The 13,919-nt window shown below is 37.8% G+C and overlaps 1 protein-coding gene across 14 annotated transcripts in view; it reads right to left on the minus strand.

The window, feature by feature from the left end:
- LOC133540738 (discs large homolog 1-like protein) overlaps positions 1-13,919 on the minus strand; it is a 213,634-nt gene that overhangs the window by 66,387 nt on the left and 133,328 nt on the right. For 11 of the 14 annotated variants that reach the window (XM_061883613.1, XM_061883614.1, XM_061883615.1 and 8 more), the window contains 4 exons: positions 6,220-6,273; positions 3,505-3,555; positions 473-597; positions 216-385 (listed from right to left, as the gene is read on the minus strand). In XM_061883613.1, the coding sequence (XP_061739597.1) occupies positions 216-385; positions 473-597; positions 3,505-3,555; positions 6,220-6,273 (400 nt within the window). Of the gene's footprint in view, positions 1-215; positions 386-472; positions 598-3,504; positions 3,556-6,219; positions 6,274-6,420; positions 7,215-10,047; positions 11,704-13,919 lie in introns of those variants that run through there. The other 3 variants (XM_061883618.1, XM_061883625.1, XM_061883626.1) reach the window with 3 other exon arrangements.

Genomic DNA, 13,919 nt, shown 5'->3' on the forward strand with positions numbered 1-13,919 from the left:
ATATATCAACCACTTATTGTCCAGTCCATACGTTTTTCTTTTAGAATTTAGTGGGTGCGGCTTACCTCACAAACACGGGTAGAATAATTGCAATGACTGAAAAATTTTACCTGTTTTTAAAAGAACCTCTGCTTAATATATGATTTTTATACTTTCAGTACTGTACGTAACTGTACGTAGACCGTGTTGTGATTATGTTTGTAGTATTTCTTCACCTTTAGGACCTTTTACTAGCTTTATATCCATGATTCTATCGTTGTGGTTCCTCTTGCGTCGTATACACAGTCTGACCAGACCTCCAGCCTCCTTCAATGCTTCCACGGCCCCACTGTGGGTCACCTCCCTGACATCTGCCTCATTTACTCGGATTATACAGTCATTCACCCTGCCCAACAAAAACACAGGATTTATCGAATAAAAGCCACACAACATATAGTGAACATGCAAACATAGTGTGTTTGTGTGTGTTTACTTGAGTCGTCCATTCTGGGCGGCGACTCCTCCTGGTATAATCTTGGTAATAAAGATGGACGGGTCTTCTCCAATATGAGGATTATCAGTTCCTCCTGCAATACTGAATCCCAAACCAGAGTTACCCTAAACAAAAACATGTAATAATAAACAACGAGTCAGTGACATAAAAGCATGTAACACATGTATATGCAGCTACAGTAACAACGGAACCGCAGTGTAGCCAGTCTACTTGTATTCCGGCCACAATATATCACTCATTTCAAGTTCTTTCAAACAACTTTAAGTAACAATAATAATAATAATCATATTGCAGTGTTCCCTCGACACTTGGCAGTTTACTTACAGCAGATAAAGTGCAGTGCAGATTTTAAAGTACCACTGAGTACCATTGAGTACATTGATACTATATTTGAGTAGTTCAAAAAGGTTAATTATGTCTTCTTGTTAAATGAAAAAAGTATGTCGACATATGAGTACCAATTTGAGTTATCATGGTAAAATTATATAGGTTATAGAGTGTATGCACTGTTTTAAGATATAAGAGAGAGAGGAAGTGTTTTTAATTGTGATTGAAACTGTGTAGAGTATGTGTAGGACTTATAAAGACATTAATAATCACACAAATCACAAAACAAATAGCATCCCGACATTACCGGAATGTACTTACTATTGGGGGGACGTATCTTTAACGTCAAAACAGTGCCAAAATCCTTAAGCTTAAAAAACACTCTGTTTGTGCGCCTGGCCTCTGTGCGAGCATACGGACTAATTTTCCGCTTGTGCGGACTCTGTTTCTCTGTTTGTCTACATGCGCGATGTTCTACCCAATAGGGGCGGTCATTGAATACATGGCCTAGTAACTCTCCTTTCTTCTGATTGGTTACTTTAAATACCTGCTATCGCCTGGTCAGTACCAATATGAACGGGGCCTGTTGTGTGTCGCTTCTAAATAAGATTAAAGTCTTTAGACGAAATAACCTATAATTAGTCCATTTTTTTACACTACTATCTATTAAATAATGACATCACTATTTTTTATGATATCATGTGGAAAAACACTATCTTTAACAACAACTTTTACCAATTTGATTTAATTACAGATAGCTTACTTTGACTCGCAAAATATTTTGATGGTAAAAGTTAAAAGTTAAAATCCCAACAAAAGTCACACACACACTAGGTGTGGTGAAATTATCCTCTGCATTTGACCCATCCCCATGTTTCCCCCTGGGAGGTGAGGGGTGTCCCGTGTTCGGGAATCATTTGGTGAGTCAATCCCTAATTCCAATCCTTGATGCTGAGTGCCAAGCAGGGAGGCAGTGGGTCACATTTTTATAGTCTTTGGTATGACTCGGCCGGGGTTTGAACTCACGACGTTCCAGGGCAGACATTCTAACCACAAGGCCACTGAGCAGCTCAATGATCAGTATCTGCTCCCCAGGCAATTGCAATGTTACATTATGGAGATGCAGACCTACAATATATGATAAAAGGTAGCTAATTTATCAATATCTGAATTCATAGTGCCAGAATGGCTAATATAATACCCTCACATTGAGATTACAATTGTGTGTTTTTGTTATTATTATAACAGTATATAAAATTGGTTATTTTGTATAAAATTTCAACCCTACACTCAAGACTACTCTTCTTCAGACTGTTCTTCTTTTTTACATACAAAGTTTTTGGCACTGTTCTGACACCATACGTAACCCCTGCAATAATCGAGGGCAGACAGTATTGTGTTCTTAAGCTTATTTCAGTGAAGAGTATGTAGCCCAACAACTAATAAAAACTTAGCAAGAAACGGAACTAGTACTGAATCTAGTGCATGTAAGTCAAAATATGATGTATGGTGTAATTTGTCATTCAACTCTGAATTACATTCTGCATTGTTTAATGACATTGTGAGCTATGTGCAGGTTTTAGCTTCAATAGCACCCTGTGCGAGACCCCCTCAAGGTGTGATGATAATCTCTCATTGTTATAGATTCATCCTTTCTTAGCAGTATGGTGGTGCATGGTTTGCCGAGCAGAAATACTTATAAAAAAATGTTTCCCCTCTCGTTCTTCCAAAATAATGTAGTCTTGCACAATTGCCCAAGTGACCCATATGTAAAACAGCCACTGGCAACGTGGTTTTACCTTGTTACTAACTGAGAGAATCACATGACTCATAAGTATCGCTTTGCAACAGAAAACCATTATATGGTGAGTATAACTTTAGGCAGACACAGAGTTATTAGTAAATCTGCTATAAAATATAACAATATTAAAATCATCACATACATAATACTGGAATGGCTATGGGAACAATACATGAATGTTTCTGTTGCTAAACTAGTCTTTTAACAGTTTGTGTTTTTATGAAATTAATTGTTTTATTTTATCAATGATAAAAATAAAAAAATAAAAACCTTGTCTATATTTCTTGCGATTTGTCATACTGGGCATGAATGTGTGTCATTTTTGCATCTCTGTTTGCATGTACATCCATAGTGTTTTTCAAGGCAAAGCCAGTCAAGCAGACATATCCAGGTCACAGGAGAAAAGACTGAGCGAGAAGAACTGCGAGAGAGCCTCGGGGTGAGACAAAAGAGAGTATAATGAAAAAGCGGCCGAGAGGATCAGAGGAAGAAAGTGGAGACTGATGGAGAAGCAATAGTAATGTTCGTAAAGTAGGGTCGGTAAAAATGCGCAAAAAATGTGAGCTGGGGGGAGAACAAAAACAACACTGACACGTAGCCATGATATGTAACACAGGGCATGTTCTTCTAATCTATATGTACCTATGTAAATCAAATAGGCTTCAACAGTTCGGGTTTTAACGTTTTCCTTTGCAGTACACACACTGTAGAAGACTTGCCAACCTTGAAGGCATTTTTTGAGACTTCCTAAACACCCACATGTACGAAAACTGCTTACGTGCTGGCAGGTCTACACATACTAATGACTTTTTGGCAGTATGTTGTTTATGTTTCTATTACCCTGATGCATTTGCACTATGTAGGGAGGGTGCATGTTTTATACCCGCTCCATTGTGATTTCCTCATATTCATAGTCCGCGTCTGTTCCGTTGACCTGTTTGAGACAGCAAGTGGTGAACAAGTGACAGAAATTAGTCAGCAAACAAGACACAGATGCATTTTTTAATTAACTTCAGTTGAATAATTTCATATAAAGTATAATTTGAAACATTCCAGTTTCACTTTCATTAGTCATGCTGAAATGCCGAGCCTCAGTCTTTTTTTCGTATTTCTACATTTACCAATTTGTCATAGAATATTATTGGTTATCTTTTAAGGCTGAGGCTATCTATTGTTTTCATAATCGAGTAATCTATCAATTTTTTGTTTGAGTAAGAGAAATTGCATAAACACACTCGCTAGCTTCGCCATAACCATCATTCTTTTTTATAATAAATGCACATCATCATTATTGAAATTGTAGTTTTAACACAAATACATTAATAAAAAGAAAAAATATATATGTTGTTTTCCGCAACACAGATCACTGCACACAAGAGATGCGCGGTTTGTGGTCTCATCCGTGGAGTCTGCGGATAAACCGCAGGTCGGGCAAGTGACATGACGAAAAAATAGATTTTAATTAGATTCGGGCGGGTGGCGGTTAAACCATTTGGAAATATTTAATATATATTGTTCAGGGATCGGCAACTTTTACCACTCAAAGAGCCATTTTGAGCCGTGTCACAAAGTAAAGAAGACAATGGGAGCCGCAAACATTCTCGCGAATATCTGCTTGCGGTCACCCAGATAACAAGAATAAGGGCGTGCTATGAAGCCATTGCCTTTGACACCTTCTACAACATATACTAACTGCTTGACAGTACAGCAACATGTTGTATGTGGCTTCCACAGACACACACACACGACTGCAAGGCATACTGGGTGATACAGAGTACACTGATGGTTGTGATATAAAGAACTTTAACACTCTTACTAATATGCGCCACACTGTGAAGCCACACCAAACAAGAATGACAAACACATTTCGGAAGAACATCCTCACAGTAACACAACATAAACACAACACAACAAATACCCAGAATCCTTTGCATCCATGACTCTTCCTGACTATATTATACACCCTGCTAGCACCAAACCCCCCCGTGCGTCGCTAAGGTGGGCGGGGGTGTAAAATATAGTCAGGAATAGTCATGGATGCAAAGGATATTTGTATTTGTATTTAATTTGATAAAGTTATTTGATTTTGAGCATAGGAGGAGATGGGTGAGCACACAACTGTGCACAAATAAATGGCATCCCAGTGGTCTGCATAATCTCCTTGTCTGTAATCTGCGTATTTGTGCAGTCGGATTAGTTTTGACTATACATTTGTATCACCATATTTCATTAGCCACCATATACAATAAGGAAGAATGATCTGCCACCCAGAAAAAAAGCAACATACAATTATTAAACAGGACTTGATTAAATAAATCTGTAGCTTCCTGGATTGTATTCCAGGCAGGCGAGTATTTTCACAGTAATTATGTAATAAACTTAGCTAACAATGACAGACACTGATTTACTGTGGCAGCTGGCCACCGTAAACTGACATCTGGCCTCAAACTATTCTGGATTTTACCATTTAACCAAACAACATTGTTTTCCAGAGGGGAAAAAATATTCAAATTATGTTCCTACAATTACATTATTACATTTAATGACACGAGGACAATTAAAGGTTGTTGTTAATGTTTAATGCATGTAATAATTGCAAGGGACAATGAATGGGCGGAAAAAAATCCCAAAATGTAAATGTCGCTCAAGGATCCTTAGCTTTAAGTTGTTGCATTGGACAAAGAGGCTCCATTTACTGGACTTACACTTTCCCACAAAAACTGAGTGTTTAACATATTCAAGGCCTGATACAAAAAAGGCATTCTTAATAATGAAGATGTAGATTCACTTCAATAAATATATCATTTTTCTGTTACATACAACAGGTCTATCTCGTTTTGAAAATGAACTGATGAATCTGGTGGGATGAGAGGCAATAAAAATATATAACATGAATATATGATGATACATAATAATAATAACAATGGATTAGATTTATATCGCGCTTTTCGATTTCTAGATACTCAAAGCGCTTACAGGGAAGTGGGAACCCATCATTCATTCACACCTGGTGGTGGTAAGCTACATATGTAGCACCGGGGGCAAGGTGAAGTTTCCTGCCCGAGGACACAACGGCAGCGATTTGGATGTCAATAGGTGGGAAGCGAACCTGCAACCCTCAGGTTTCTGGCACGGCCGCTATATCCACTACGCCATGCCGCCCCCATACTGTATAATACGGCTTGTGAAAAAATACACACACTCACAAACTGGGTTTTTGGTTTTGTCCATGATTATTTAACTTAAAAGAAAAAAGCAATAACTACGACCCTTGAGATCACAAGCTCAGCATATCAGTACACTTCACAAATTTTGTTTGAGAAGTTAAGCCTTAAGATGATAAATATAGATGTCTGGAACCAACAATTAATGCAAATGTTAACCTTACTCTAATCCTAGGTCGACTGGGATAAGTTCCAGCTAACAAGCGGTATATAAAATAGATGGATGAATGAATGAATAGCCCGTCCTCTTGTGGATCTTAGTATAGTATGACAATAACCCACATTTGGGGAATACATTATTCACATGTTAATCATCAAGTGACTAAAAAAAATTTAAACTTGGCATCATTGATTACATATGACTCAATACTCACATATGGGGGGGTGTCGACACTGTCTGTGTTGACCACGACGGGAGTGGGGTTGGCCTGCAATTTGAAACAAGACAAACAAGATATAAAAAAATCATGCTTTTCAGGACGATCCAAGACACTTTACAGGTTATTGATCCATGTCCACATGCAGAACAAACAGTGTACAACACTCAAATACACAGATGTACAATACGGACTTACTCGTCTCATGTTTTGGTACAGCATGTTGAGTACATCTGATATAGATTACCACCTTGGAGCGACTGCATACACTACATGACATAATGCACAACCCTTACAGCAGACAAAACTAATCGACTCCGCTGCAAAGCACAATTTCCCAGACAATCAAACAACTAATATTATTATACATATCTTTACACACATAAATTACACACTATTCAGCAATATGGCTCCACAATATATTTTAGTAGACTAGTCTGACTGGTCACAAAGTGCACAAGCTTCTTAAATGCTTGCGCATCTAATTTCTTTCACCACAGCATTCTTCTCAACACCACCTATCTTCTATGACCATGAATACCATTTTCTTCTTTCTTATAAATGTTTTCTCTTTGTACGTACTGCACAAACCTCATAACCCATAGCTATGTCACCTTTCTTATTTTTCTTATCTCAGAATATTTACAACCCTGCAATCCAACAGTGAAGTCTCATCCATAAACCAAACATGAGCGAGCCAGTCCAATGAAGGAAACTGTGAATCTTCGTACTTGTCCCCAAACAAGTAACAACCTGCCAACAAATCTATAAACCGCATGTACATGCAGACACCCACATTTCGCAGTTTCAAAATGCAATAGAGCCAGAAAACAATATTTCTCTTTGCTAATTACTACCTTTCTCATATATCCTGTCCCCTCATCTCTCTTGCCCTCTCTCTGTTTTACATGCTATACCACTCAGAGTCTGTCAATCTCTTTGTCTCTCTCGCTGTCCACCACGTATCCAATCTGTCAGTCATGCTGAATGGAGGCTTTATCCCACATGGGAACAGAAAAAGACAGAGGATCATAGGGATTAACGGCATGGTGGGAGGAGTCAAATATGTCAACTCAACAACAGCACAAGGTACGCAGATACCCAAACCTTAAATGCACATATAACAGGGATGAAAAGTGCACAACGACCCTAAAATATCTTGGTGATATTGATAAAAATTATGTTTATGTAAAAAATGTTCAGAATCCCTTAAAAAATTCCCAAAATATGTTTATATCTCAGATACTTCAGTATATATGTCTCAACTGGTGTTGTAAAATCATGTCACCCTTATCATTGACTTATTCATCCATCCATTTTCTACCGCGGAATACACCCTGGACAAGTCGCCACCTCATTGCAGTATTGACTTATCTAGGATATGTAAATTATTTGCCATTGGAACATAAGAACTATTTAAAGCACACAACCTTTGCGTGGACTTATTTTTGTTTCTGTGTGTCTCGTTAGCAGAAACAAATCCTGTCCGTCAGATGTTAATTCGACTGACACGCCAAATCAGACTGCAGGCTTACGTAACATCAATATGTACAGTATGTGTGTTTGGAATAGAGAGAATGCAAGTGGCTGTTTTCCATGAAAGATCCAGAAGATATTGTACCGTAAAATGTACAGTATCTTGTCAAACATCCAGAACCAGACATTTGCTTAGTGTACAGAACATGATTATACATTTACAGTGTGGCGTTTTTAGGTAAAGAGTGACCTTCTGTGTATGTATGCTGGTTTATTTCTATGCACAAATGTGCCTGATAGGTCATTAGTCAATTTTAGTTGCCAATTTCCATTTCAATCACTATTGGTTATACCGTCAGTAACAACTACATGCAATACATACAACAAAATTAGTTCATTGAAAACTGCAAACGGAAAACAACCGCATCATTCACTTATCAAATTTACAATCAAAAGATAATGATGCCATTGTAACCGTAACATTCGACAACATTTAGATAAACGTTCTAGAACTATAGCAGTTACTTTGACATGTGTGGAAGTGATTCGAGACAATAACTGTTCACTATTTCTTCGTACATGTAATAAAACTTCCTAATTAGATAAAGTAGGACTTTAATCCAATTATAACTGATTTTCTAATTCCATTAATTAAAAATCAGATTACACCCTATCTCCTATTACTCTGTCCACTGCACATAAACAAATAAAAAACAGAAAGCCGCATTTTTGTGTTTTTGTCACAAATGTTCATATTGACGTCATCATTTTGTCATGCTAGATACTCTATGTACCATTTTGCATTAAGTTAAACCAACAGTGTATTATGACATAACAAAGGCTTGGTTTAAAATTATCAATCTACAATCATTTAAAAGAAACAAAGGCATTTGGTAAACTTCAATAGTACACAAAAAGGAAAATGACAACATGTGATTACTGTGCAAGGAAGTCTGAGTGTGAGCAAACATCACATGGAGGTCATTTGCTTCTGAGCTAAGGCTCTAAACTACAATCAGAAATAGATTACAGTTCCAGCTTTAGTCAACAGATTTAAAAAGAACACACTAAAAATCAACATTAAGATACTATATAAAGATGGCTTGTGATTAGATGATAAAACAAACAAATTAGCTCTTAAGATATAATTTCACTGTTGAATGAAAACAGTTCTCAAAAAAAGTTCATATGAACAATATGTTTTCCCTGTGCCTAGGTTTGCTGAGAAGAACTCCGACTGACTACGTGCACAGTTTGACGAAGACCTATGGTATTGATGTACATTAGCAGGACATAACCATATTAAACACACGCACGCACGCACACACACACACACACACTACTCTCACAACAGCTGCTTTAAAACACCTCGCCAAATGTGGAGATTAGTATTACCACTTTTGCTTCAAACTTAGGTAAACATCTAAATAATCAGCATTCAGATCTGCACAAGGAGTTATAAATAGTGACAGGTAATAATGTAGTTGTTGAACCTTTCCAGCTATTTGGACCCGGTGCAGACCCTAGTCGAGGAGCACATGGCAGACGTTCCTTCCAGCGTAGATGTTTGTGTCGGGGTTAACACCCTTCCCTTCCCTTTCTTATATATATATATATATATATATATATATATATATATATATATATATATATATATATATATATATATATATATATATATATATATATATATATATATATATATATATATATATATATACATATATATAAATATATAAATTCCCCGGGCTCGGGGATTGAAGCCAAGACCTTTGTATTTTGAGGCACATACACTAACCTGTTCTTCACAACCATCAACAGGCCCTGAAAGGCCAGACCGCAAAGAAAAGACACAAGCCCAGAGGGGATCCACCTCAAGACAAAAGTAAAATCGAAAACGTGACTGGTAAAATACCGAGCAAAGTAAACCGAAGTCCCCTCAACTCCAACACAGAATAAGCTGGTTCCTGAGAAGAGGACAATTGAGCAAATAATCACATATGATAAATAGTAATCACAATGTTGATTGCATTTAGATGTTTTTGCAAAATCGTTCAGCCATAATTTTTACTAGAATTACTTGTTGTCGGTTGACGATGATGTCAATGTGCATTCAAATATGTAAATTCATAAATGTCAGTTAGGCCAGAAACATTTTAGAGGCACAATTGTGAGCTCTAAAGTAAAATTATAAAAACACAAGATATGACCCAAATCTGTGACTTGTGTTCTGAGAACAAAAAACAAAGGTATCACACAATAAAAAATGTTACTGTTCTAAAAACCTTTCTGAATAAATATATAACAGTTTATTGTCCATGCAGTAAACATGCTACCAATGCAACCTACCTGCACATGGGCTTGTATATGTGAAAAGTGGTGCATATGTGGCATCTGTGAAGGTGGCTCCATAGAGTGTAAACTCCAGGTATAGGCATCATTAGGCCATCGTCTAGAACAAGGCTTTCCTTTGGTTTTGCCCTTTGTGGGAATTTTTGCCACATTATCTCTGAAGTTTGGAAAAAATCCTCGAGAACACCTGTTGGCCAGGTTCGTGGGCAATGTGTTCCACCCATAACCACCCAATTCTGAACACAGAGGGAGCTGTGGCGAGTGAAACGGATGTATAGAAAGTGACTGAGAGCAGTGGGGCAGAGGAGGGGGACAATTATGTTGGTACTGTTGGAACAAGGAATGGTGACTGGTTGAATGGGAATGTGGCGGCTGCTGTTGATGGTGATGACAGAGTTGATACAATGATGGCGAGGAGAGTAAGCAACTGGGTGAAGCAAGAGGATGAAATTGTTGCTGGTTTGGAGAACAATGCTGCAGCTTTTGATGGCTAGGTGAGAGGTGGATCTGATGGTGGCTTGCTGAGTGCAATAGCTGACTTGGTGATTGTGGACCCAGCTGGTAGTTTGATAATGGTGGAGGAGCAAGCTGTTGATTTTGAGATGGTGGTGCTATGTGGTAATAGCTTGGAGAAGGAGAAGGAAGGAGATGTTTTGTGGAATGATATCCTTGTTTCGGCGAATGGGAATGGTGCTTTGGCGAGTGGAGCGGGGACCGGTGCTGTTGATTTGGTTGGACTTGCAATAATTTTTGGCTATGCTTCGAGTGGCAGTGGCCCTTGGCGGACTTAACCTTCCCTTTGCCAGATTTTCCCTTTGAAGAACCACTGCTGGGCTTTTTAGGACTACAACAAAACTCATGACTGTGGAAGTAAGTGGTCATATCTGGAGAAATAAATATGAACAAAAACTCTGAGACGCTCCTCACTTCTTCTAATCCCGGTTTGTCAACAGGGATGACAAACCGAGACGCTCCTTGGAATTACTTGTGTCCATAAAATGTGGGTTAATGGCATCAAAGAGCAACCGAAATGTTCATCATGTCAGAGCATGGGTTATTTTTTTTTCTTTTCCACTGCATTTGTCTCTGTACATTAGGATCATAAAATAACGCTTTCTTTTTCTTGTTTACATTACTTCTGCCTTGTTCAAAACAGCAGAAACTGAACGTCTAAGAAGCAAAGATTTATCTTGTAATGTTCTATTTAACACTGTTTATCTTTTCCGCTTAGAAGCACCTGAACTGTGTTGAACAATGTTCCCCCTCGCAAAGCAAGAAGAACCTTGGTAGAAGTTAGTTTTTTTCCAGCCTTTGCTTCAGGTCTTATCAACGACCGAAAACAATTTAAGTCAACTCCAGCACTCAAAGAAAGATTTTGCTTTACAATTTCCATAAATTTTCTTTGCTCCGGTGATCTTAGGGTAGGACATGTTCTCCAAAAACCCTTAGTTGTTGCACACTCCAGCTTAAAAAAAAAAAAAATTGCAGCTACTCCAATGGCAATGATGTCAGTTTATATTCCAAAAGTGGAAATACGAATCCATAGTCTCACATCTCGTACTGTTAATTGTTGAGTAGATATACAATCATCTCTGCTTGTCAGCTTGGCTTCCCTAAGAGAAACTTCACATTGGCACACATGTATGGTCGGTTCCCTGTCTCTTTAGCCTCTGTCTTGTCCTTGCTCCTTCCCTCTTTCAGTCTTTGTCCCATTCCCTACAACTCTTATTTTCTCTCTCTCTTTCCCGGACTGGCCAATTAGGGGCTTTCCCGGTCTCCTGCACACAGCAGCAGCCAGGCATAACTAATCGATAGGCGACCGGGAATAGACTTGCACAGCTCACAGCTAGTGTGCTAAAGTAGGATAGGTTGTGAGCTGTAATTGGTGGAGAACAGTTCCCAGTCACCATCAAGCTCTTTCCTTCCTATTTCAGAGAACAACTGCATGGTCAGATGGGTGAGATGGAATACACAGAGTATTTCAATGCATTGACCTACTTTCTGGACTTACGAAAAAGTGTGCGCATCTTTATAGGTATCTGTTTGTGTCTAGACATTGTGGTTTTCATCGTCACCTTAAATAATTGTTCGGCATGTTAAAACAATAAACTAGGACCTGGCCGTAATAAATTTTGGATGTTTTTGCCTAGTTATAAGTAAGTGACTTCAGTTAGTGTGTAAAACCTCACTCCCAGACACCTTAAAAATGAGTTGACAGTATAGCAAAAAAAAATTATCACAATTATATTTTTCATACCACCCGATCTCGATTAATATTGCGATTTGTTTTTTTTTAATTAAAGGCAAATTGTCCTTTGCAGAATTATACAGAGTACTGTTACATGCTTACTATTCACTACCGCAGTATCTTGTAACAAAACATTTTCGGCATGTTTGAGCAAGGTAATACATGCTAACAGCTGACAACTGTCATTTTGTTTATGTTTATAATTGTGTTTACTAGAGGTGTAACTGTACAGGTAACCCACGCTTTGGTCTGTGCCTCGGTTTTAGGGCCACGGTTTTACTTTTTTCGTTACATTTTGTGGGGGTAAAGAGAGCAACTTTTTTTCCTCTCAAAATTATTTTGTTTTTTTTTGCTTGTCATCACAAACTTCGATCTGCAGTAAACAAAATAGCATTGGTGTACTGAATACTATGACTTTAACTTCAAGTTAACATTTACTAAAACGCACTTTCAATTTGTAAAATATTATGTTTTCTTTGTATAAATCAGTGCTTCTCACCTTTAGTTTGGCAAACAGTAAGCATTGGCCCGGATTGTGGAGTTTTTAAAAAGCCAACTACCAACTATTAAAGTGCAGTTTGAATTTGAGTTACTGTAAAATAACAAATACCAACAAGTTTAATAATTATTTTAAGAAAAAACTGTTTTTTATCCACAAACTCAAAAATTATTTGAGCACAAGAGTATTCAAATTCAGTCACAAAAACATCCTGTGAGTGCCTTCAAGTCCGCATTCAGGGCAGGACTATGGTTTGCTGCAGTGAGACTAAAGTTTGTCACTAAAGCCGCTGCTCTTTGTCAATGTTGTGTTTCAACTTCTATGCTAGTGTTAGACACATTTCTTTATTTTTATTTTATGAGCTGCACTTCTAGCTGTGTAAGGCGGAAGAGGCACAACACTGATTGAACATGATATTACGTTGCAAAAAGCCTGACTTTCGCGACGATGACACACTAATCCTTACTGTTTACTACCGCGGTAACTTCAAACAGACATTTCCGCCATGTACCATCGAGGTAAAAATGCTAACAGCTGATCACCTTAATCAAACTCAAATTACTGTATTTTTTGGACTATAAGGCGCACTTAAAATCCTTATAACCCCAACGTATGGAATAATTCTGACTGTGCATACAGACATCGAGGCTTGGTTATTTGGTAGATGGTGTAATAATAAGTGTGACCAGTAAATGGCAATCACACAGAATGTATACGTGTAGACTGTAAGCTGACGCCAGTAAACGACACCAAAATTGTAAATGTTCCATTGAGAATATAGAACTTTACACACAGCACTCAGAAATCTGGTTGAAAGCACTACCGTTAAATGAAAGGACACTGTAGCACCTGTAGTGAGCAACCTTTCCAAAAGATGGTGCCAAAGCACAAGCAGTAAAAATGATTATTAATGTTTTTGCTTGTTTTTTTTCAAAGTATTTTAATTATTGGCACCGGCGAAGAAAAATCCATAAATTAGCCTCTCTGTCTTAAAAGCCACAGGGTTCAAAGTATAGGAAAAAGTAGTGGCCAATAATTTGAAATTTACGATACATTAAACTTTTTGCCTTTTGACAGCTGTAATTTAAAGAATGCTGGTTTAATTATATACCCTAACAATGG

This window comes from Nerophis ophidion, linkage group LG22 (assembly GCF_033978795.1).
Source record: "Nerophis ophidion isolate RoL-2023_Sa linkage group LG22, RoL_Noph_v1.0, whole genome shotgun sequence".
Classification (NCBI taxonomy): domain Eukaryota; kingdom Metazoa; phylum Chordata; class Actinopteri; order Syngnathiformes; family Syngnathidae; genus Nerophis; species Nerophis ophidion.